This window comes from Hippocampus guttulatus, chromosome 19, assembly GCF_054856545.1.
Source record: "Hippocampus guttulatus isolate MCC_2025c chromosome 19, RoL_Hgut_1.0, whole genome shotgun sequence".
Lineage (NCBI taxonomy): Eukaryota > Metazoa > Chordata > Actinopteri > Syngnathiformes > Syngnathidae > Hippocampus > Hippocampus guttulatus.
The window spans coordinates 6,560,998-6,582,404 of NC_141279.1; the positions used below are offsets into that span (position 1 = coordinate 6,560,998).

The 21,407-nt window shown below is 44.2% G+C and overlaps 4 protein-coding genes across 6 annotated transcripts; 2 read left to right on the forward strand and 2 right to left on the reverse strand.

Annotated features, from left to right (window-relative positions):
- Positions 1-217: 217 nt before the first annotated feature.
- Positions 218-4,905, forward strand: dlgap5 (discs, large (Drosophila) homolog-associated protein 5). The gene is made up of 17 exons (XM_086099494.1): positions 218-295; positions 755-999; positions 1,082-1,260; positions 1,402-1,485; positions 1,588-1,627; positions 1,764-1,817; positions 1,927-2,022; positions 2,107-2,181; positions 2,272-2,309; positions 2,420-2,784; positions 2,877-2,965; positions 3,046-3,206; positions 3,279-3,383; positions 3,469-3,703; positions 3,947-4,276; positions 4,486-4,538; positions 4,628-4,905. Exons 2-17 carry the CDS (start codon positions 768-770, stop codon positions 4,733-4,735), a joined length of 2,244 nt encoding a protein of 747 aa, XP_085955620.1. The 5' UTR covers positions 218-295; positions 755-767; the 3' UTR covers positions 4,736-4,905.
- Positions 4,889-9,564, reverse strand: rsph10b (radial spoke head 10 homolog B). Of its 2 annotated transcripts, none has more exons than XM_086099495.1 (17): positions 9,325-9,564; positions 9,166-9,241; positions 8,824-8,892; positions 8,580-8,747; positions 8,405-8,490; positions 8,114-8,234; positions 7,847-8,026; positions 7,437-7,539; positions 7,228-7,325; positions 6,423-6,612; positions 6,187-6,295; positions 5,951-6,030; positions 5,683-5,831; positions 5,509-5,613; positions 5,374-5,433; positions 5,213-5,258; positions 4,889-5,120 (listed from the first exon to the last, which is right to left on the reverse strand). In XM_086099495.1, exons 1-17 carry the CDS (start codon positions 9,450-9,452, stop codon positions 4,996-4,998), a joined length of 1,893 nt encoding a protein of 630 aa, XP_085955621.1. In that variant the 5' UTR covers positions 9,453-9,564; the 3' UTR covers positions 4,889-4,995. The 2 variants fall into 2 exon arrangements, with proteins under 2 accessions (XP_085955621.1, XP_085955622.1); XM_086099496.1 differs by having other exon boundaries at positions 5,056-5,120; positions 5,357-5,433.
- A 428-nt stretch (positions 9,565-9,992) lies between these two features.
- On the reverse strand, positions 9,993-15,332 carry pms2 (PMS1 homolog 2, mismatch repair system component). The gene is made up of 15 exons (XM_086137798.1): positions 14,480-15,332; positions 14,259-14,398; positions 14,044-14,130; positions 13,865-13,967; positions 13,566-13,749; positions 13,298-13,465; positions 13,123-13,220; positions 12,962-13,061; positions 12,782-12,866; positions 12,285-12,437; positions 11,422-12,208; positions 10,967-11,134; positions 10,640-10,740; positions 10,376-10,545; positions 9,993-10,290 (listed from the first exon to the last, which is right to left on the reverse strand). The coding sequence occupies exons 1-15, from the start codon at positions 14,491-14,493 to the stop codon at positions 10,147-10,149; spliced, it is 2,502 nt and encodes an 833-aa protein (XP_085993924.1). The 5' UTR covers positions 14,494-15,332; the 3' UTR covers positions 9,993-10,146.
- A 145-nt stretch (positions 15,333-15,477) lies between these two features.
- Positions 15,478-20,457, forward strand: eif2ak1 (eukaryotic translation initiation factor 2-alpha kinase 1). 2 transcript variants are annotated; one of them, XM_086137801.1, is made up of 15 exons: positions 15,478-15,646; positions 16,653-16,820; positions 16,897-17,033; positions 17,371-17,414; positions 17,546-17,645; positions 17,734-17,814; positions 17,932-18,025; positions 18,154-18,202; positions 18,360-18,753; positions 19,137-19,245; positions 19,342-19,448; positions 19,535-19,649; positions 19,727-19,806; positions 19,887-20,120; positions 20,219-20,457. In XM_086137801.1, exons 1-15 carry the CDS (start codon positions 15,478-15,480, stop codon positions 20,345-20,347), a joined length of 2,010 nt encoding a protein of 669 aa, XP_085993927.1. In that variant the 3' UTR covers positions 20,348-20,457. The 2 variants fall into 2 exon arrangements, with proteins under 2 accessions (XP_085993927.1, XP_085993926.1); XM_086137800.1 differs by lacking the exon at positions 15,478-15,646 and adding an exon at positions 16,112-16,325.
- Positions 20,458-21,407: the final 950 nt, after the last annotated feature.

A 21,407-nucleotide genomic window follows, 5' to 3' on the forward strand; every position in this document is an offset into this window, starting at 1 on the left:
TTACTTAACATACTGTTAAAGAATTTTTAATTTATAAAGCGGAAGTAGAGAAGTTGAAGCGCCAATGAAAAAAAAGCTATTTTTGACGTCCAGCCAATCAGAATACTGTTAAATAATTTTTATAAAGCGGAAGTAGAGAAGTTGAAGCGCCAATGAAAAATCAGCAATATTCGACGTCAGACCAATCAGATCGCAAGACTAAATTCAAATAGTTATCCGCACATGTTCGCTTGAAGTCGTAGCTGGGCGTGTTCTGCCATTATTTTCAAATTGTTTTTATCTTCCTAACCAAAAGGTAAGAGGAATTTAATCATCAATTGTTTGCAAAACGTTAGTTTTCAAGGTTTCACTCTCCGTAGCCTCCTGAACGCTATCTATCGTAAGGGACGGTATTATTGTTAGCTAAACCGTTCGCGACTGTGCACACTGTTTTCGGTTGCCTTTACAATGATGTGTACGACCCCAAATTTGTGTATTTATTTGACCGAAAATTGCATGTATATGTCACCTCTTGGTGAATCGATACTATATCCGAAATTATAACAAAAGTACTTTGATGTTTAAGTAGGCATACAGACTGTATAAACGAAGACCGAGAAAAGAAGCTGAGTCAAACGTAGAGAATCTGAAATGTACCGTAAAAATCGCCAGGGGGAAAAATATTCAAAGTACAGACACACACAATATATTTTGTAAATCATGTATTTGACATTTTCCACCCCCCCCCCCCCCCTCCCCCTACTATTTACTACAGGCGTATCATCACCATGGATTGCCAATTTTCTTATTTGCGCCGCCGGGACAGCAGTGTGGCCATGCTGAGGGTGAAAATGTCCCACAGAATCAGTCAGAACCAGAAGGAGAATCGAGGGCGGGCTGTGGATGCACGAAGGCAGCTGGACAATCTCACAGAGCAGGAAACTAATCTGGATAACTCTGCTGTGACCAACACGCCAGCAATGAAAGACGTCACAAACGTCAAGGAAAAATCTGCCAAAAGTAGTTGTCTCCATCTCACACACATCCAAGGTGCACCTCATGATTGATAAACTTCCTTCTTTCCAATCATATTTATTTGCAGACAAGGTTTTAGAAGAGAAGCTGAAACAGCTTGCTCGCTGGAAAGAGAGAAAGGCCCTCCAGAAAGAGAAAGAAAAGCAAGAGAGGGAACAGAAGGGAGTGTTTAAGACTGGCTTGTATCACCCGAAAGACACGGTTTTCTCCTGGCCTGCGGTACCGGCGGCCTCAAAAGCAAAAGAGGTTAGTGTGACCACCTCGCCCAAAGTCAGTTGAGAGTCTTCGGCTCACCTGCCACCCTAATGAGGATTAAACACCGTTAAAAAAAAAAATGGATCGGGTCTTGTAGTACCTTGACTTGCAATTCTACTTTTTCTATCCTAGAACAAAACAGACGCGGCTCCATCACAAAGCAGCAGAGTCACCCGTTCAATGAAACAGCAGCAGCAGCAGCAGCAATTGCAGAAGGTGCGACTCGATCTAATTTCAGATTTTTCAAATGCTCAGATTAGAGTCGTTGCTCACACAACGTTGCGTCATCGTACCTTTCTTGTGCCTCACTCTGCGCAGCCTCTGAAGACGCTCCGTTCAAATACGGCTGCAAAGAAAGGTACATTCTTATTTTCCTAAAAGGGAAATTATCAAACAAAATACTTCTTTCATATTTGTATGCAAATTATTGGGTGTTTGGAGTTTCTAAACAGTTTCATGTGACTGCAAATATTTTTTAATTCCCCTCTTTTCAGATTCAACTGCTCCTCAAAGACCAACCAGGGCCATTTCTGTCAAAGCAGCGTCAGGTTTGGATAAAAAAATAGAAATTTGTGGCGGTGACTACCACAAAGCATGTCGTCAAACTTATTGCGCTTGTTCCCCCAATCTCATTGGCTTTCCCGATTTGTTTCGTAGTGGGGACCGTTGGAAGAGGACACTCAACCAGATCGGCTAACAGGACTGTGACAGCGCCCCCTGCAGTCCAAAATCAACCAAAGGACACATTGGCAGGTATGAATTGATGACATGCCAGGCTCCTTTGCGACTTTAAATCGAGAAAATGGCATTGTTTCAACGGGTACTCATTTCACGTAGATCAGAGAATCACAAGGAGAAGAGCCATTGTTTCCCCTTCGCCACGGGCCTGTGCGAGCCAAAGGAACGACGCAGGTGCGCAATTGTGGCGTTTGGTCAGACGAGCTGCTCGTTTGGTCCCCTCCTCGAATGAGACTAATTGGTCGATTATGCGTCTTTTTGTAGCCGACGACAACCCGGCCGAACATCCGCTCGTGACCCAAGTGAGCATTTCTGACGCACGTCACGCTTTAAAAAAATGGAATGTTGCTTTTTCACCGGCAGCGCAATTCATGTCTCTCTTGGCTCTTCTCGCAACTTGCTTTTGGAGCAGGATAATCCGGCGCCAGAGGAGGAATTTGAGAAACTCAAATTGACGACTCGCTCTGAGGGGGAGACCGCAGCGGCAGACCAAGGACGAGTCGAGCCGCCCTCGTTCGCTCCCGAGGGCTTTGTCTTCCAGGCTCCCGCCGGCTTGGAAGCTTTCTCTTTTGTGCCTCTCACACCTCGCTCGGCTGATCGCTTCCTCGCGCCGATGTCCGTGTCGCCGTACTTGACGCGCTCGCAAGCCAAACTCGAACGCGAACGTCAGGCTGAGCCACGCCGATCCTCTCCACACCGTCCTCCTTCTCCTCTCACGGCGGGTTCTCCGATGCCGAGCAGCCCCCTTCAACCAAAGCGTGATGTGCCATACTTCAGGTTAGCTTGTTGAATTTGAAGTTGTTCAAATCTTAAAACGCTTTTCTCAATTCGTGGATTTTTTTTTTTTTTGTTTGTTTTCCAATGCCCAGGTCACAGCTGGCCAACGAGTCGGACACATTGACATCCCTGTGTGATCAGTGGCAGACGAGAGTGGAAGACGAGTCCATCCCTGAGGAGAGTGAGTGAAGCGACCGCTCCGCGTGGGTTCGTTTTTGGCGCAAATGAGACAACGCCCGCATTCCCTCCGTGTGTGTTCAGTGCGAGGCCGCCTGCGTACAACGGTGGGCCAGGCCAGGCTGCTCATGAAAGAGCGTTTCAACCAGTTCGGCGGCCTGGTGGACGACTGCGAGCTGCGCCGAGGGGCGAAGCTCACCACCTGCAGCGATCTGGAAGGCTTTTGGGACATGGTTTACTTCCAAGTGAGTCCTCCGTACGAGTGCTGTCGCTTGTTTCCAAATGGCGCTGAAAGATGACCCGCCGCTCTTTGCCAGGTGGAAGAGGTTCACAGGAAGTTTGACGCCCTCAAAGAAGCGGAGGCGCGAAACTGGCTGGAAGAACCCAAACCGCCGTCACCCCGACAGAAGAAAACGGTCAAGGTGACGAATTGAAGTCCCGTTTGAGGGTCACCCTGGTTGCGCGGTAAATATATCCAGTTTTTGTAAAAAACTTTTGTCGCCGCAGAAACCCGCACCAGCGCCTGCCAAGCCAACAGGAAGCAAGGCGGGGGCCAGGTCCGGCCTGGCAGCGGTGAAAGCGGCCATGAGAGCCCAAAAGAAGGCGGCCGAGGCCGCAAAGGCCGCAGGTGACGCCACCGACGGCGAGCCCCGCCCGCCCTCTCGCGGAGCGCCACGTCGGTCTGATGTTGTGGTTTTTGATGGGGGCTTCTTCTGTGTGGAGAGCCCAGCCAAGACTCCCGGTAAGCCTGTGAGAAATTCCGCGGTGTGGTGTGGATTGTTGTTGAAATACAGAAGTGGCAAAAATACTCAAATGATGTACTTATTTTTTTTCGCCTTCAAAAAACTTGAAATGTACAAAACTAAAAAAGCTTCCCCTCCCCATATATATTATATAGAATATTTGTTTCCATAACTTAGCAATGAAAAAAAAAAAAAAGTAGATCCCACCACTGCCGACCTCACGCTCCAACTGTGGACGGCAGGTGGCGTGAGGCGATCCAGCCGCCTGAGTGCCGCCGCGCCGCCGCACGCCTCGCCCCTCACCGAATACTCGACTCCAAGAAGGGTCACTCGTCGCTCCCTCGCATTGGGGCAGACCGTCAGAAGCCCCGCCCAGTCCAAGGCCGCTTGGACTCCCCTCTGCCGCCCTGGCGACCGAAGCGCCAGATGTAACCCAGAGCCGCTGCCCGTCCAAAGAGAAAATGCCGACGCCCCCGCTTCTTTCTCCCTTCTTGTGGACGCACCTTCTGGCGGGGGCCAGCTGGAAGCGGTCGCCAGAGCTCAATCTGAGCATCTGACTCTGCAGGAAGACGGTATGATGATTTTACACACACACATATATGATGCATGTGCGCTTGAGTTTTATTTTTGAGTAATAGTCACAGCTCTTTAATTTTAATCTCTTGGATTATGGACTGCACTGGGGATCACTTTTTTTTTGGGGGGGGGGGGGGGGTCACTGCACTTCAGGTATTGGTACACTCTTGGTTTAGTGTCGTATTGGTTTTTTCCCCCTTCACAGTTTTGCTCACTGTCACCAAAGAACCTTCTCCGTTAACCCCGCAGCCACCACAGGTTCAAACTTTTCTTTCAAATTGACACAAGCCTCGACCGTAACTTGCTTTCTTCATATTCGCATCGTGTTTATTTTGCATATTTTACAGGCCGAGACAGCAGAGGCGTCCTTGTTTCTATTCACGCCGAACCCCAAGGACAGGATCCGGCAGTCTGTTTGCCCCCGTGACCTCATGTACTTCACGCCACCGCTGTAACTATGTATCATATCTTCTTTTTTCATTCTGTAAAAGGGCACCCCCTCCCCTCCGCCTCAGAAAAATAGTTGCCGTTTTATTTTTGAAAATATTGTAACTTGTTTGATGATTTACCCTCAATAAAATTGGAGTCAAAGAAAGGAGTCTTCGCAATATAATGAAACACTTTTATAAAATATTTTCCGAGCCGGAGCGTCGTGGAGACAGTTTGCTCATTTTCAAATCGGAGCGAGAGTCGCCTTTTTGTCGCGTCGAACCGGTCAGAGTAAGCGGAGGAGGTCGACGGCGGGGAAGAACATGCGTTTGAAGAAGTGGTGGATCTTATGACTCCAAGCATCCAGTTCACGGTCTTGGGCCAGCGTTTGTTGCCACTGACGCGCTAGCGCTGGAGAAAGTCAAAAACATTGAGAAGGTGCACGGGAGAACCTTTTACATACTCGCTGGAGAAAATTTCAGGTGTTTTGTGAATACACAAACCTGAAGATGATCGAGACGGTCCTATCTTGGGATAAGGACCCGTCATCTGTCGAGCAAATGTCATCTGGCCTGTTACTGTAACTTCTTACGCCATACAATTAAATATATCGATATATATTTTTTTATGTAGTCAGTGTTTCTTACAAGTAAAAACCTCTGACCTGCTGACACTTCACCTCGCCGCAGCCAAGAAGCACCTCAAAAAATTCCAGGAACGTAATCTGTAGCGTCAGGAAAATCCATACGTTTTTAGTCCGTATAATACGTCAACGATTCCACTGGACAAAGCGTCTAACCTCATGTTCCATGCAGGCGGACCGGTTGCTGGGATCCAGGGTCTCTGCGCAGATGATATCGATGACCCTCACGATGGTCAAATCGTTGTCGTAAAGATGGAGATCCTAGCGTGGGGAAAACAAATGCTTTAGAAACTACGGGGATGATTTCCTCGCGGCATGAACGGCGTTAACCTGATACAGCCACAGTATGTGGCGGTTTGTCATGGTGCTGTCATCCCTGGGTGCTTTGTTGACCCTGCAGTAGGCCCGGTATACCTTCCAGCATTTCACGAGGAAGTCCACGGCCACAATTGTGCGCTCTGGCGGCTTAAAAAGGAAACCTTTGGGGGGGACACCCAATCCCAATTTATGGACAGACCAGCGTTCAGATAGTTTAGCTCCTGTTCGTAATGAAAAAAATAACAGAATATTCCATCCATGTTTGATTTCTTCTTCCTACCTTTTACATTCTTGGCATTCGGAAATATATCATCAATCAATAGTTTAGCGAAACACGCAGCCAGGAGGTGATTTGATGACCTGCAACAAGAAGAGTAGTCGTCATCCTTTCAGAAAATGACTCCTGGTAGGGAGAACTTTTTTCCCCCACTGTACATTTGAACTTTGCAGCTTTGTAAAAACTTTGCGAGGGGATGAGAATTGGGGAAGGAAAAAAAAACAAAAAACATGTCTTACTCCATGTCGTTGTGGTGGATGTGGTAGGCGATGATTACGAGGCAACTGAGGAACCGACTGAGCATGATGGGAGTAAAGGGGGAATGAACCTCCGCTGGGTCTGGGTTATCTGACACAAAAGGAGAGTTAATCGGCGACCGCGCGGATCAGCGAACAAATTAAAATTGGACGCTTCGTGTGCATCGGCCAATCCCTGACATATTTGCTGTTTGACTGTTGCCGAATACACCTCTCACCCCGTATGAAAAGGTCAAGCTCCGCCAAGGAGACGCCGTGATGGTGGACGTAACAGTCTTTGAGCAGGCGCCACAGCTGCATGCGGGACAGCAGGAAGGCGCCGCCGGGAATCTGAGGTTGGCCGAGTCGGCTGTAGAAACGATAGATGGACCTCAGCTCCGTCTTGTGCCTCAGCAGAACAAACCTCACCTGTGAACATGAACATGTGAGCGGCAGGCATGAAGAAATAGCACACAGCATATTAGCCTTCCAAAGCGAATCAAGGTGGGAAATTATCCAATTTTAATTGATTGGTCGGCAAATCATTTATTGATGACAAATAATGTATCTTTCTTTTTCCATCTACGCCAGTAAAGTGACGGGCATCTTCAACGTATGAGTACCACCAACGGTACATGGGCTCCCTCTAGCGGTAAAGGAAAGCAACACAGGCATCTTCAACGCACGATACCGTCAACGGTACGTGGGCTCCCTCTAGCGATAAAGGAAAGCATCACAGGCATCATCAACGCACGAGTACCACCAACGGTATGTGGCCTTCCTCTCGTGTTAAAGGAAAGAATCACTGACTTGGATGTTCAATGGTACTGATTTCAACTTTTTAAATCCAGTACAGTAGTTGTATTTCATTTAAATACAATGTATTTAGTTCTGTAAAAATGCTTGCTTTCAAAATTCATTCAGGTAACATTTTATTTAACTAATGCAATGGCGGCAAAAGCCTCTCATTGTCATTCAAATCGATCATTACTATCTTTACAAAGAGCTTTTTGTCACAGATGTGCTCACAAATTGGGCACTGACCTGTTTGTGCTCAATATCTCGTTTTCTCTGAGGTATTTTCTCCAAAATAGAATCTATGTTGACGGTCATGTCTGGTCCAAGAGAAGATTCGTCCGTACCTGATGCGGGAAATGCCCATGACACAAAAAGCAAGTTAGAATATTGATCCATGCATTATCATCTATCTATATCACTATTGCTGACTAAAATGACGTGCAACGGCTGTTTACCAAGTAGGACTGGGGCCTGGTTTGCTGTCATAATGGGGGTCACCATCTTGTCATTAAGGAATTGTCCTTGGAAAACATAGCCGTCCTTAAGAGTAACTTTTCCCTAAAGATAAATACAAAATGGGCGCCTTTTCACCCTTTTTGTAAATATGCGTGGCCTTCAGCTTAACTGATAGCTAGCTATTTTTCTCAGTCAAACTGAAGGTCAGTACGTCAAAAAATATCTAGCTTGCTCGTTATGTAGCTCGGAAGTACATAGGCACAATTGTAGCTAGCTAGCTAGAGACATTATTCACCCCGTGAATAATGTCCCATATACATTCATATTGATAATTACATACTGTAAAAAAAAAAAAAAGAATCCAAAAAACAGCAGTGATCAAAACAAGCAAACTAAATATTGAATTCACCTTTCCGTGTTTTTTATTGTCTTGCCATCCACCCTCATAGGTGGCACCGCCAGCATAGTAAAAGATGCCCGGTCCGTGTCTGTAACCATGGAAAAAATTCCCAGTGTACTGATTACTGGGACGAAATTCAGCTCCGGGTTCAGTCCGTTTCATGAGCCACACGTGTGTACCGTGGCCTTGCTGGCGGTGAAGAAAAATTATCAGCTGAGTACGGCCCCCTGAAAAGTACTAAAAAGTAAGTGTATATGTCATATTTTCATATTCTACCTGGACTCCGTCATGCCAGTTACCAATGTAGACCTGTCCCTGATTCAGCCATCTCATGGTGCCATCGCCATTCCTCAAGTTATGCTTCCACTCGCCAAAATAAATGTTACCAGAAGGGTAGCTGTTTGAAAAAAAAAAAAGTCCACACAGAAATGACAAATATGTCAAATTTAGCGACTGCAAGTAAAATAAAACAGACAGAAATCGGCTAAATCTATTCTGGTCGAGTTAACCAAGTATTTGCAATGTTGTTCATTCCTCCACTGATTATATTCACAACTACAGTCTTACCGCCTTATTCCCCATCCCTCTCTTTTGTTCAACACCCAGTTGCCTTTGTACCAAGAAGTCTCCTCCTGGTTATAATACACAGTGCCCTAACAAGAACGAGAAACAACAAGACAAAGACTAGTCATAATTATCATCTCCTTCTCAATGTAATAATATTGACAGTGTTGCGTGTTACCTTTCCGTGCCGCTTGCTGTGATTCCATTGACCTTTGTAGGTGGCATTACCGCTTTTGTACGTTCCGTTGCCATGCCTGACGCCATTGCACACGTCTCCTTCATAAGAGCTGCCGTCTGACCAAATGTACTTGCCTTGGCCCATCGGCATGTTGTGAACGAACTCTCCCTGTTGCCGAGAAATGTAACGCATCTTTATGTGGGTTTTTTATTTTTTTTTGGACCCCATTCTAATACAATCCTACCTCATATGTCACTTTGTCAGCCCATGTGAAGACCCCGGTTCCTTGCATGACTCCCATGGAGAACATACCCTTTAAAAAAAAAAAAAAACAATGCTCGAGCTTCATATTGTCTTTTTAAATTCACGTGATAGGAGGAACACGTTTTAGGTGGAAAGACAACTGTAAAAATATTTCATGTTAAATGCAAACGCGTTGTAGTGTTGTGTTTGACATAACAAGATGTATTTAATAAGTGAGGCAAACTCACACTGTAGCTCAGTTAAAAAAAATGTCCTGGAAGATGTGCAAGTTGATTTCATTCGGAAAAAAAGTTGATGGCTTTATTTGTTTTGTTTTTTTTACCTTATAAGAATGACCGCCTTTAAACTTGGCAGTCCCTCTCCCATGGAAGAGCCCATCTTTTGTTTCGCCTTCATATCTGTCAGAGACGCCGTGACCGCGTTCATTCCCTGTTGTGCTATTCCGTAGAAATTAGTCATCTACAAAAGAAAGTTAATTTACCTCTGAAAAGTTAAAACAAAGAACGAAGGCAGTTCAAATAAACCATCGTCGTGCTGCTCGTCGTCGTCGTGATGCGTCAGTTTCGAAGCAGAAGAATAACTTGCTAAATTTGGACTCCCGTATAGCATCGCGATGTGACTTGATTTTGAAAATCAATAACATTAGTACACCATTGTGTTGGCATTGTTAAAAAAAAATGTCATTTTCTATTTAACGTGTGTTCAAAAGTGAAACGTGCGGAGTCTGACCCGAACCAGAAAATAAACAACTGGTTTCCGTGGCAACTAGAAGCTACCGTAGCTTCCGCGCTGCATTCAACGCTGATTGTACGTCAAAAGGGCCGCCATATTGAATGAGTCAAAGTGGAACGATTGGAAAGGATGCCTCATTCTTTTGAATATATTCAAATATCGTAAGACTGAACAATGATTTTTGATTGTATTTGGCTTGTAAATGACATTTTGCGGAAACAAATTCATGACTTGGTGGCTAATAGATGAACAAAATATTTCTAGTTACTGAATTAGTGTAAATTGATATTGTGGCAGAAAATAAAAACGTTTCAACACCAGTTAAAAGTAAGTGAGCTAGGTTGGAGAATTCTGATTTTAAAATACGGAAAAATAGAGTATGCATTGTTTATATGATATAATAATGTTTATTCGGAAATAAAACTATACCACGTGTTGACGTAAGACACTTGAAACATCTCGACGGTATTTATGAGTTAAAAAAAAATAGAACAGGATTGAAAAAAACTTTGGATTCATCAGGTGAACTTGGCCCTGCATAGTCTTTAAATGGCACTGCTCTTCTTCTCGATCAGTCTTGCGAGATGATGTCCAGGTTGACCAGGTGTCTCATGGTGGGCCTCCCGTGAGGACAGTTCCACGGCTGCTCAATCTCACCCATGTGACCCACCAGTTTCTTCATCTCGCTTGTACTCAGCGCGGTGCCAATCATCACCTAACACAGATTCAGACAGCATCATATGTCAAACTGTAAACTAATCCGACAAATAGCGGGAACACCCCGGGGCGTCGAAACTCACAGATTTCCGACAAGCTCTGGAGGCAAACATCTGCCTGACGCGTGACGGCCGACACATGACCCCCGGGCTGTCACTCAGCATGAAGATCAGCTCCTCAATGTCCGCTGGCCCAAATGTCCAGTTCTTACTCGTAGGCAAAGACACCAACTTGACCCTCTCCATCACCTGAGCTGCATTGACAGCGTGTGTGGAAAATGGTTGAATATGATTACTAAACTAGAAATCGTTTTTCTTAAACTTCCAAATACAAAATCGTGTTCGTACCATCTTCATCAATCTGAAATTCAAAGCCATTCTTTCGAAAAACGTCGATGTTTTCCATAAGTACGTTCTCGTTGACTGCGGTGAGGTGAAGTTTTTGAGGGCTGAAAAATAAAGAGTATATATAAATACAATACTTGAACGGCACAATCCGATCCAATTTGATTGAACAAATATATAGAAATACAATACATTGTGGGACAAAAGTGGTATAAACTTCAAATCCAGTTCAGATGTTCTAGGAGGCTTTTCCTGACATTTGTTTGTGGAAGAAATACTTATGCGCGAGTTACAAATACAATGATAAAAAGTAAATGTTTGGATTCTTACGCAATGAGTTTTTGCCCTTGGAGCACTGTGTGCTGCTGCAGCATCTCAAAGTTGTATTTCTCATCTGTGGCATGCTGGTCGATTATGAAGATGTCCGAGTTGAGTTTGGTGATGATGAAGCCCAGATTAAACTGCCCCACAATCTCCATCTCTTTGAACATGTCTTTGCTGTTGGGTGGCGAGAGACGCACAACGGAAACTCATCAATTTGAAATGCGCAAGACAAACCCTGAAACGTATTACGCTTGTTCCATTCACATTTTAGGCTTTTTATTTTGGCCAGCCTAAGGCACACATGTCATAATTATGCTATTGCTATTGAAGGAGAAGTGCTCACTAACACAGATTTTGACTGTAGATTTGGCATAAATAGTGCAGTGTTTTTTTTTTAGCATCAATACAGTGGACATTGTGCTGATCCTTATAGTGTATGCATTTTTACAATGCGAGTCTACCTGATCTCCTTCTTCAGCTCTTCCTCAGCACGTTGGCTTTCTCCCGGGTTAATTTTGGCTCTAAAGCGTCTGTACCGGAGCTCCTCACAGGTTTCCCGCTTCTGCTTTTGGTCCCGTAACCTCTTAATCTTCCCGGTCAGTTCTTGCAACGTAAAATGGAGCGGCACCGCCCTCTTCTGTAAACTGACCGGCGCATCCACCGCGCAGCCCAGATTCTCTTTCTTGGCTCGTTTCAAATCTGGACTCGCTGAGCTGCCCTCACTATGAGTCGTTGCTTCAGGTTGCGAGTGTGACTCTTGGAGAGCTTTGTGGACTTGAGTTGTTGTCTCTGTCAGTGCTTCCTTTTTTATGCTGGGTTCTTCCGCATCAAAAGTAGGCGAGTGCTGATCACAATTCGGATTATCTGTTGAAGGATTGTTGTCCAAATTGGATAGAAAAATGTCTTTGGAGTTAATATCGGTGCAAGCTGTCCCCTTGCCATACCTGAACCCATCCAGCGCTGACCTCCCCGCTGAGTAGCCTGTTTTTAAATTACGTGTGAGTCCGAAAGGACGATTTACACCTGGATTTCCAGTGTCCTTTAAGAAAGACTTGAGGGTTTGTTGCGCCGGGTTGTGATTGGCAGCTTTTGACATGTTGAAATTGACACCAGAATTGAAGCTGCGGTGACTTGAAAAAGCAGCTTTCAGACCAGCCAAGTTCAGGGATGACTTTGGGCTGTCAATATCTAGTCCTGTATTATCTCCAGATTTCCGCATGTTCTCTTCAGATTGTTTGGATGCAGGCGCTGCAAAAAATTTAAGTCACGGATGGTATTACGGACAATTCTTTCGAAGTTCCTGAATAAAATTAGGCCATCTTACCGCTGCTGGGGATGACAGCATTGTTTACACTCATTTTATTGACACCGGCTTCAAACATGCTGATGAGACAAGACTTCAGAACGGCCAACAAGAGTTTCTCCTCCTGAAGGAAAATCTGACGCTTGTCTGGGGTTACGTTTACATCCACACGCTCTGGAGAATAAAAATAAATAAATAAATCGGAATCAGAAATGACAGTGAGACCAAACCACAAAAGGTGAAAATCTGCAACATCTGGACCAATTAGAACTACCGGTAATTTTGTCTCAATGAAGTTCTTTCGGGCCAAGATGCCACAAAAACACAACGTTTTGGTTCATTGACGCTCCTCAACTCACTTCAGCATAGTTATCGGGCACCATGACAACGGCAAAGCAATACTTTACTTGCTGAATTTGTGACAGCCAAACCCACAAAAATGACGGATCGCGTTGTATAAAAAAAAAATAAAAATCACAAAACATCACTGTGGCATGGGTACATGTGTGTTTTCTCACCAGAGGCAACTTCGATGTTCAAGGCAACAAATGGATACTGATGTCGGTTGTACATATGATAGACTTCGTTCACAAGTTTGGTCACCTGCAAGGTGAGACGAACGGGAATTCAGGTTGGGCGGGAAAATTTCCCCCGTTGCGACTTCTTCTCCGGGCCCCGGCAACAAATCCGTTACAAACCTTTTGGGGATCACACGGTCGCTTGTTTATAAAAAAGAATTGCCTGTCCGTGGCGCTTCTTCCCACGCCGTGCTCCGCTTGTGACACGAACCCTGTGATGCTGCCAAAAATGTCTTAATTGTTAATACAAAAAGCACAAGATGCCCAACAGTGTTACTCACTTGAAGAGCTTTTGGGGGAGTTCCGCATTCTGAAGTCCATATTCTTCCAAGACCTTCTCGTTAGGAGGCACATGCTGAAAGGGGAGAAGGTTCTGTAGCTGCAGAAAGAAAGAAAGTTCAACAAGTCCGACTTCCGTCAGGGATGAGTGCTGCCAAATCCTATTTTTCCCCCAACCTGTTTCGGCCCAAATATAGCTCCTATGTTGTCTCTCATATTGTGGCTCCCGCTTGTGCTAACAACTGTGTTGCGCTTCCCTTGTCCATTTTGGTTGGAGCAGGTGAGACGCACTCCGGTGGAGATGATGCAATAGGACTGCAAAACGTGCACCATTTTGGTGAACTCCTGTCGAGTGAACGGCAAATCCATTAGCCAGAAGCCACTCGACGTCCACTTCCATATTGCGTCGCGCGAGAGAGTGACGTGAAAGCAATATTGAACTCGCCTTCTTAATATTGCGCTGGAACTCCTTGTGTCTGACGGGCAGGGTTAGGAAGAGCTGCTGCAGGCTAACCGTGGTACCTTGCTGCCGTGGATGAGGGAGCCGCTGAACCAAGTGGCCTTTGTAATCAAAGACCAGCTTGGTCCCCACGGGGCTGGACTCATGGCACGTCACCACGCTGAGGTCACTGGAGGGAGAATGACAGGGGGATAATGACGCTCGCTGAGGACATTAAAGAACAGTTTCTCAAGGTGGGTCGCACATTTGTTGCATTTATTTTGTCATGCTTTTTTTTTTTTCACCTGAGAGCACATAAAGAGCTGAGGGCTTCGCCTCTGAAGCCAAACGTCTCCACGTGGATGAGATCGGAAAAGTCCTTCAATTTTGAAGTATGATGTTTTAACGCTGTGCGACAGTTGAAATGTCATCATTCAAAACATGTTATCAATTAGAATGGACAGATAAACACCTAGATGCGTACTCAAGCCTTCAAAGTTGGCCTCCTCGACTCCTTTTCCGTTATCGGATACTTCCACCAGTTCTATTCCGTGCTCCTTCAGCTTGACATCTGGAAAATTTAGTTGAGTTCCACTGAGCAATGTGCTGAAGGGGCTGAATGCGTACAATTTCAAGCAACTGTTCTTCTACATAATCACGGAGTGTGAGGGTTTTTACCAACCCTGATCCTTTTCTTACCAATGTGGGTGGCCCCAGCATCTATGCTGTTCTCCACCAGTTCTTTAACAGCAGTGGCCAAGGTCAGCACAACCTGCCCCGAGCAGATTCGATGCACCGAGTGCTTGTCAATTGCCCTGATGGCTCCAGCAGGATCCGAACTACCAAAACAGGCAATTACAACGACTGCACTTTTTTTTTGTTTTTGCTTCTTCTTACTTCAAAATCAAAAATCGACTCACCATGTGTCAGTCATCTTTCAGGAAATGTTATAACTATTTAGCCACTACTAGAACGTCCCGACGTTGTAATGCGAAATAGAAAAGTGTTAATTCGTAAAACGCAGCGCAACAGCAGAAGAAATTATGTTGCCATTATAGACTTTTCATTTTTTTAACTCATCTTTCAATGATAAAACAGCCAAACTTAAATTCACCATGATGTTGTAAACAAACAAAAAACGAGCGCTCAAAACGTACCGCGCAGTGTACAAGGACCGCTGCAAGGAATCACTACTGCGTATTATTTGCGCATTGAAACAAATAAGAGGATCAAGCCGTGGTAGAAAATAATTTAATAATTCACCCAACTAAAAGAATGAAAATATCAGATCAAAATGGTTTAATTCATATCTACATGTAACCGCACGACACCTTCCGCGTGCCGTAGTCATGATTGCGTAAAATCTTACATTTTGAAAGCGCATGTACCACGATTAGAGGGGAAAATATTAATAAAAACCATGTCCATCATTTCATATCAAAATATGCAAACTGAAATAAAACTATTTTACTACATAAATAAATTATATCATTTTTTTTTTACCTCTGAGTGTAATGTTTCATCACCGCGTTGCTAACTTTGGCTGGGTGTGCTTTTAGGGTGCACGTACGTACTTAAGTGCCCAAGTGGTGAACATACAAATAAAGTGTTGCCAAAGGGAGCTACATATTATTTTGGAAATGTATTTAAATGTACATGTATCCATTCAAAATCATATGTGCTTGCTTTAAAGTTTCATATTTTTAATGACACCAAATTATATTTTGCAGCGATAAGTTGTATTGGTGGACGGTCCCTTCATTCAAGTCGGAGGAAAGATGGCCGCCGACAGGCAGTGCAACTCGTGAGAGTTTCTGCCTGATTTTGGAAATATGCAGCCAAGTTCGTTTTAACCAAGGCAGGTTAGCCTCTGCTCACGTTAATTCCGATCCTAGGTGATTTATTATGGCCAGTTAACATGTACAGTTTAACCTCCGCCAGCAGGCTCTTGCGATCGGAGGAATGTTCTAGTAGCAGTAACAAGCTTCTCGTTCCCCGAAGCCATCTGCTTAAAGCCGTTAGTAATCATGACTGCAGCAGCCTGCCAAGTCTTGCCACCGAAGAGGACGATGAAGTACACTTTGACAGTAAGCAGCTTTTCTTCTTAATTGTTTGTCCTGTGTAACGTTGACACGCGTAAAGATAGCAGGAGGTGACTATTCAGTACTAGCTTAAAGCGTTAGACAGTAGTCGACCTCTGGGTTCGACATGCAAAACATGCACATTGCTAGCAATACCCGCACCACGACCTAATTTCGGAGACTTGTGTTTATCACATCTACAATGGATGTAAATACCACGAAATAAAAACTGAAATTCGGGACGTTTGTCTCAATGTTTTGATCCGAAACCCAAGTATTTCTTCCGTTTGCAACAAAAACAAAGACTATGTATCTCAATGCTAAGTTTAGCATTATTATATGTGGGTAGGAGGATGTACAAAAGTAATTGGCAATAAAATAATCCCATTGTATCAGGAGGCTTGAATAATAAAATAATTATTTTCTAAGACAGACCTTCAAGATGGTTCTGTTAAAATATTATCTCATCCTATGCTGCATCCCTGTCTATGTGAGGTGGAGGTCTGGTGGACACTGGCCCTTCAAGATAAGCATGAAGGCTGTGCACGCCCCCATATGTATCAACTAGATGTGTATATTTGCCTTAAAATTGAACACCATTCTCTTTTGCTCTGCTGTCGTTACGGGATCATGGACCAAAAAGAAAAAAACATTGTTGAAATAATAGCTAAAGTCATTGAAGAAGGTAAGATATTTCAAACTTTGATATAACGTGTGTGTAATTGTTATGCCGGTGAGAGGTTGGTCAGTGTCAAATAATGGGTGGCCTTTATATCTGCAGTGTTGCTCTTTTTCAAAGCAGAGTTCCTAAAATAGAAACAAAAAAGGTCAGTAAGAATGTATGCATAGCTCTGTTTCCAAACGGAGTGCGGTGCGAGTCAAAGTACTTGGATTTGAATACTCACAAACACTTGATAATGTTGTTCTTTCTCTTTTTGAAGACGGCACAAGTTTCACTCATATCTGGCTGTGGTCTTGCCATGCTCTCAATCAGTTTTCCCCATCTCTCCAGCTTCGGACACCGACAGCCACCATGAAGTGCTCATGGCGGGTAGACGCTACCCGTCCGTCCAAGAGTTTGCCTCAGCCATCCCCAACCACCTCCTACTGGGCTCTCTGCTGGAGCACCTGTGCTTTGTTTACGAGAGTAACCCAGCACGCTCGCGGATGCTATTTAAAGGTACGGACTGCAACGTTGATATGATATGAAATCCTCCTGCCGCCTGAAATTTTGCAATTTTTGTTTTGTCTTGTAGTTATTGGGCAGCGCTTGGCATCTATGAATCTTCTCTCGCCTTTGGCCATAAGCGACGAGTTTAGCACAGTCAGACTCCAACACAATCGGGCCTTCGCCGAGCTGCTAAACGCTGCTAGCTCCTCACTGTACCCACAGGTAAAAAAAAAAGAAAAATCAAATAAAGTCATCATCAATGTCGTAAATGGTCATGAGGCGGACTTACTCAATCTCACATTTTTGGGTTGGCCTGAATTATCGCCAGCCTACCCAATCTTTTAAAATAAAATCCCAGTACCAATACCTGGGTATCGATACTCACTCGTCTCAACATATGGGTTGATTTATCGATCTGGTTGTTTTGTTGAACATCTTTAATGTTACATATACAGTGTTGTAAACAATTCTAATCAAAATCTGACATCCATGCATTTCTAGTAGGGCTGAAAGATTTTGAGAAATAATGTGTTGTTTGTGCTCTCCTCTCACTTTGCAGGAACAGCAACAGCTTAACGCCAGCGCACACAATCCTGCAATCAGGTGGAATTTACTTTGACTCGTTTAAGTACTTGAAGCATGTCGGAGTGCTATGAAAAGCGTCATGCAAATAAAATCCAGTATGATTGTGAAGAATGATCACCTGTTCTAAGTGGCTGTTTGTCCTCTTGCAGGCTGAAGGAAGGGCTGTTTCAAACCCAGACGTCACGTTATCTGAGCGAGTTTGAAGAAGTTGGTCGAATCGGGAAAGGATCTTATGGAAATGTATATAAGGTGCTTGCTTCCTGAATGTTTTTTTTTTTTTTTTTAAATTTGGGTTTGGTGAGCTTTGTTCACCACATTTCTATTACCTGCAACAAAGGTGGTGAACAAACTGGATGGCCAAAGTTACGCTGTGAAGAAGATTCTCATTAAAAAAGTTTCCAAGGAGGATTGCATGAAGGTGAGTGGTCCACCATAAGCCATTATTTATTTATTTATTTGTGGGGGCGGGGAATGTTGTTTTCGCGTCCAAATATCAGCTCATCAGTGGGGGTTCCTGTCGACGCTTGTGCAATAGGTCCTCAGGGAAGTGAAAGTGCTGTCCAGTTTGCAGCACGTCAACATCGTCGGCTATCACACGGCGTGGATGGAACATGTGCAGCCCACCACATGTGAGGACATTCCTGCAATTTTATTATTATTATGATTTTTTTTTTTTGCTGCTGCTGTTGGTGTGAATGGGAATGCAGTTGTAACCTCCGGATAAATCTGCACCGGCAAAATTTCTCTCCCATTGCAGATGGAGAGAATCTCCTACCTGAACTGGCGTCACCTGCTCAAGAAGACATGTAAGATATTTATACTCGCACTTATTTCCAATTTTTGTACCTGAATGTTGCCATGGCGGTCGACCACGCGATTATTTTGTCCAAGCTTCTCTTCCCGTGTTTTTAAACATTAAACCAAAAGTCTAACTCTGAACATGTATTGTCCCTTTTGTTGCAGTTCTGACGAGGACCCCGACAGCAGTAGCTCAAGTTACTCTGTCGTTTTTGAAAGCCAAAGCCAGCCGCAAGTGAATGGTTCTTCAAACGCCGCCGTGCCCCCGAGTCATGGCCCACCCGCCAAGCCGCTCGCATTGACGCAGGAGAAGGGCCAGGGGGTGTGTCCGAACATGATGCGACGTCTCCCCGAGAACTACGTCCCCTGCGTGTTCCTGGGAGGCAGAGGGCCCGCTCAAGCCTCCAAATGTCCCGCCGTCGGTTGGGACACGTCGGGACTGTTTGAGGCGGAGTCCAGCAGGAGCAGCGTTGAGGTCAACAACAACAGCCTCTCATGTGTTGAGAAGAAGTGTGAGCAGTATCAGAGCAATAGACGCACGGCGAGTCCCGCTAAAGAGGTACGTGCAATAAAAGCCGTTCACTGTGTCATTTCAGGAGATCTTTTGTGAGTAGCAGAGTGCCTTGAGATACTGTTGTTGTTGTTTTTTTTCAATTATAATTTTTTTGCTCTGTCTTGCAAATGATGTGACACATCGAGAGTCCACTTGAAAAGGATTTTAGCAGTTTTTAAATCTTTAAATGCCCGCCTTGCCTCGCTGAGCTGCTTTACCCAAACACTCCTGCCAGCTGCTCCTTGCTCTCAACAAAAGCTCAGAACTGGGCAGTGTGTTTCCTATTGCTGCTCTTAAAATTAAGTTTGGTTGACGGATAAGTATTTGATTCATCCCCGAGGGTGTTCCGAGTCATTTCTGAATCATGTTATGGTCTCTGCTGTGCACAGGTCCACCTCCACCTGATGCTCTACATCCAAATGCAGCTCTGCGAACGCTCGCTCAAGGACTGGATAACTGAGAGGAATTTGAAGCCCAGAGAGGAGCGCGCTTCAAGATGTATTTGCTCTGCATCCATTTCATATTACCAATACAAGAGAACGCGCCACATTTGTTGAACTGAGCGGTTTGAAACGTTCCCAACATTCTTCCCAGGTCCTTACGGATGTGTGAACGCTGAGCACACGTTCAGCCTGCTTAAAAAGATACTGGAAGGGGTGGAATACATTCACTCGCGGGGAATAATTCACAGAGATCTCAAGGTAAATGTTTTATTGGAGTTTGTGCATCGTTTTTTTTTTTTTAATAGTGGCACTTGAGGCTAATTCTTCTTTTTATCTCTTGACAGCCAAGGAACATTTTCCTCAACGGTCACGACCGTCACGTTCGCATCGGTGACTTTGGTTTGGCCTGCAGTGGTCTCATACTCGATAGTCATGAAAGCGTCATTGCTCCCCTCAGTGGTAATGCCTTTTTTTGTCAAATTAACACCACAATAGCAAATTGTTTGAGCTCAAATCATGTTTTTTTTTTCCTTCAGATTCCCCACATACAATGGGCGTCGGTACATTTGTCTACGCGTCACCAGAGCAACTGAAGAGCCCCCATTATGATTCAAAGGTGTTTATAGTTGGCGTGTGATAGCTGACACCCCCCCCCCCCCCCCCAACTTTGCTTAACATTTGTCTTTTCTCTCCTAGTCGGACATGTACAGCATCGGGGTGCTTGCGCTTGAGCTTTTCCAGCCCTTCGGAACGGAGATGGAGCGAGTCCGGACACTAGGGGACCTGAGAGAAGGCAAAATCCCAGACTGCTTCAGCAACAGATGGCCCGTCCTAGCCAATTACATTTTGAAGCTGACCAGTATTGAGCCCAGCGTGCGGCCCACGACCAGTCAGCTTCTCCAGAGCGAACTCTTCTGCAATAAAGATGTGGTATGATTATGGAGTCAAATGTGTTCTTGTATTTCGAATCTTTTCAACTTAATCCAGTTGATTGAAATGTTCCTGTCATATTTTTTTTCTTCATTCAGGTTATCTGTGGTTTGCAGAGAAAGGTTGAAGAGCAGGAGGAAGAAATCCTTCATCTGAGGAAACAAATCCTGCGGCTCCAATGTTCACACGGCACTTTTCCAAATTGTCAGAGTTGGGAAAACACCTGACACTTTAAAGGTTCATAATGTGTCTTGAATTTAGTGGCTTAATTTATGTGTGTGGTCTAGCTAGCGTGTCTGGAAAGGTGCATTAAAAACATGGTTTGTGTCATGTTAAATTATTGACGTGTTTTACATTATTGGGCAAAGATTTTTTCCCCCCGTGTTAGCAGTTTGAAAAGCAAATGCATAGCAGACCTTTTGCAGACTCATTTTATTTTTCATATGGCACTATTCTGTATAGAGTTCACATAAGTTACTTTTGCAATTTGAATGAGTACACAAATCTGTGGAATTAATTTCTTTTAGTATTTCATAATTGAATGCACAAGATGCTGTGACACATTTTGCCACATGTGTTTGGGAGATTACTTCCCCATGAAAAAAAGACGGACTTTTGGGGCCGTAATTCCAAAAGGAATGTTTGGATGGGAATGCAACACTGCTCACTACGTTCCCCTCCCACGAGCTAGAACATTTAAAAACAAATCCAAGTGTTAGCACAAAACCTTTAGCCCTCTGCTCGTAAAATAAAATGACAGGAAAAGCCTACTCGAACATGCTAAATTTCCGACACACTTTATATTGTAGCACGTATGTGGTGCTAACAGCCTATATATAAATGATTTCATTTTCTAATACCACAAAAACCTGACATTTTGAGCTGGGTGTGTGGACTTTTTATATATAATGTAGGTGTGAATGGTTTGCTATATGTACGCTTGGATTGATTGGTAACCAGTCCAGGGGCGGAAAAGGCTTTTATTGCCAGAGGTCAACTGGGATGTGACCCAAATGAGGATAAGTAGTATAGAAAATGGGTATTTTATCAGCAAGGTACTTTAAAATAACACTTTTAATCCATTATTCTAATATAATCTATCTGATTAACCTCATCACTTACTATTGTATTTTTTGTATTCGGTTCGGAGAATGAATGAATGTTAAATGTCTGCAACCTGTATGTTTGATGCCTTTGTGATGTTTTAATGTGGTCAGGAAGTGAGCTCCGTAGTTTGATCCTTTTAAAGTTGAAATATTTGAGCCCCCACTTCTAAAAGGCAATCGA

Coding starts and splice junctions, on each gene's coding strand:
- pms2 (XM_086137798.1), bottom strand. Junction 13,968..14,043: donor GGCCAACTTTGAAGGCTTGA/GTACGCATCTAG, acceptor ACTGTCGCACAG/CGTTAAAACATCATACTTCA. Junction 12,209..12,284: donor TGCTGTCATCCCCAGCAGCG/GTAAGATGGCCT, acceptor AATTTTTTGCAG/CGCCTGCATCCAAACAATCT.
- dlgap5 (XM_086099494.1), top strand. CDS start 768: ATGGATTGCCAATTTTCTTATTTGCGCCGCCGGGACAGCAGTGTGGCC. Junction 1,818..1,926: donor TTCTGTCAAAGCAGCGTCAG/GTTTGGATAAAA, acceptor TTTGTTTCGTAG/TGGGGACCGTTGGAAGAGGA. Junction 3,207..3,278: donor GGGACATGGTTTACTTCCAA/GTGAGTCCTCCG, acceptor GCTCTTTGCCAG/GTGGAAGAGGTTCACAGGAA.
- eif2ak1 (XM_086137800.1), top strand. CDS start 16,112: ATGCTGCATCCCTGTCTATGTGAGGTGGAGGTCTGGTGGACACTGGCC. Junction 17,815..17,931: donor CCAAGGAGGATTGCATGAAG/GTGAGTGGTCCA, acceptor CTTGTGCAATAG/GTCCTCAGGGAAGTGAAAGT. Junction 20,121..20,218: donor TCTTCTGCAATAAAGATGTG/GTATGATTATGG, acceptor TTCTTCATTCAG/GTTATCTGTGGTTTGCAGAG.
- rsph10b (XM_086099495.1), bottom strand. CDS start 9,452: ATGCTATACGGGAGTCCAAATTTAGCAAGTTATTCTTCTGCTTCGAAA. Junction 8,027..8,113: donor ACTGGCATGACGGAGTCCAG/GTAGAATATGAA, acceptor CTTCACCGCCAG/CAAGGCCACGGTACACACGT. Junction 5,434..5,508: donor CCGCCTGCATGGAACATGAG/GTTAGACGCTTT, acceptor CTGACGCTACAG/ATTACGTTCCTGGAATTTTT.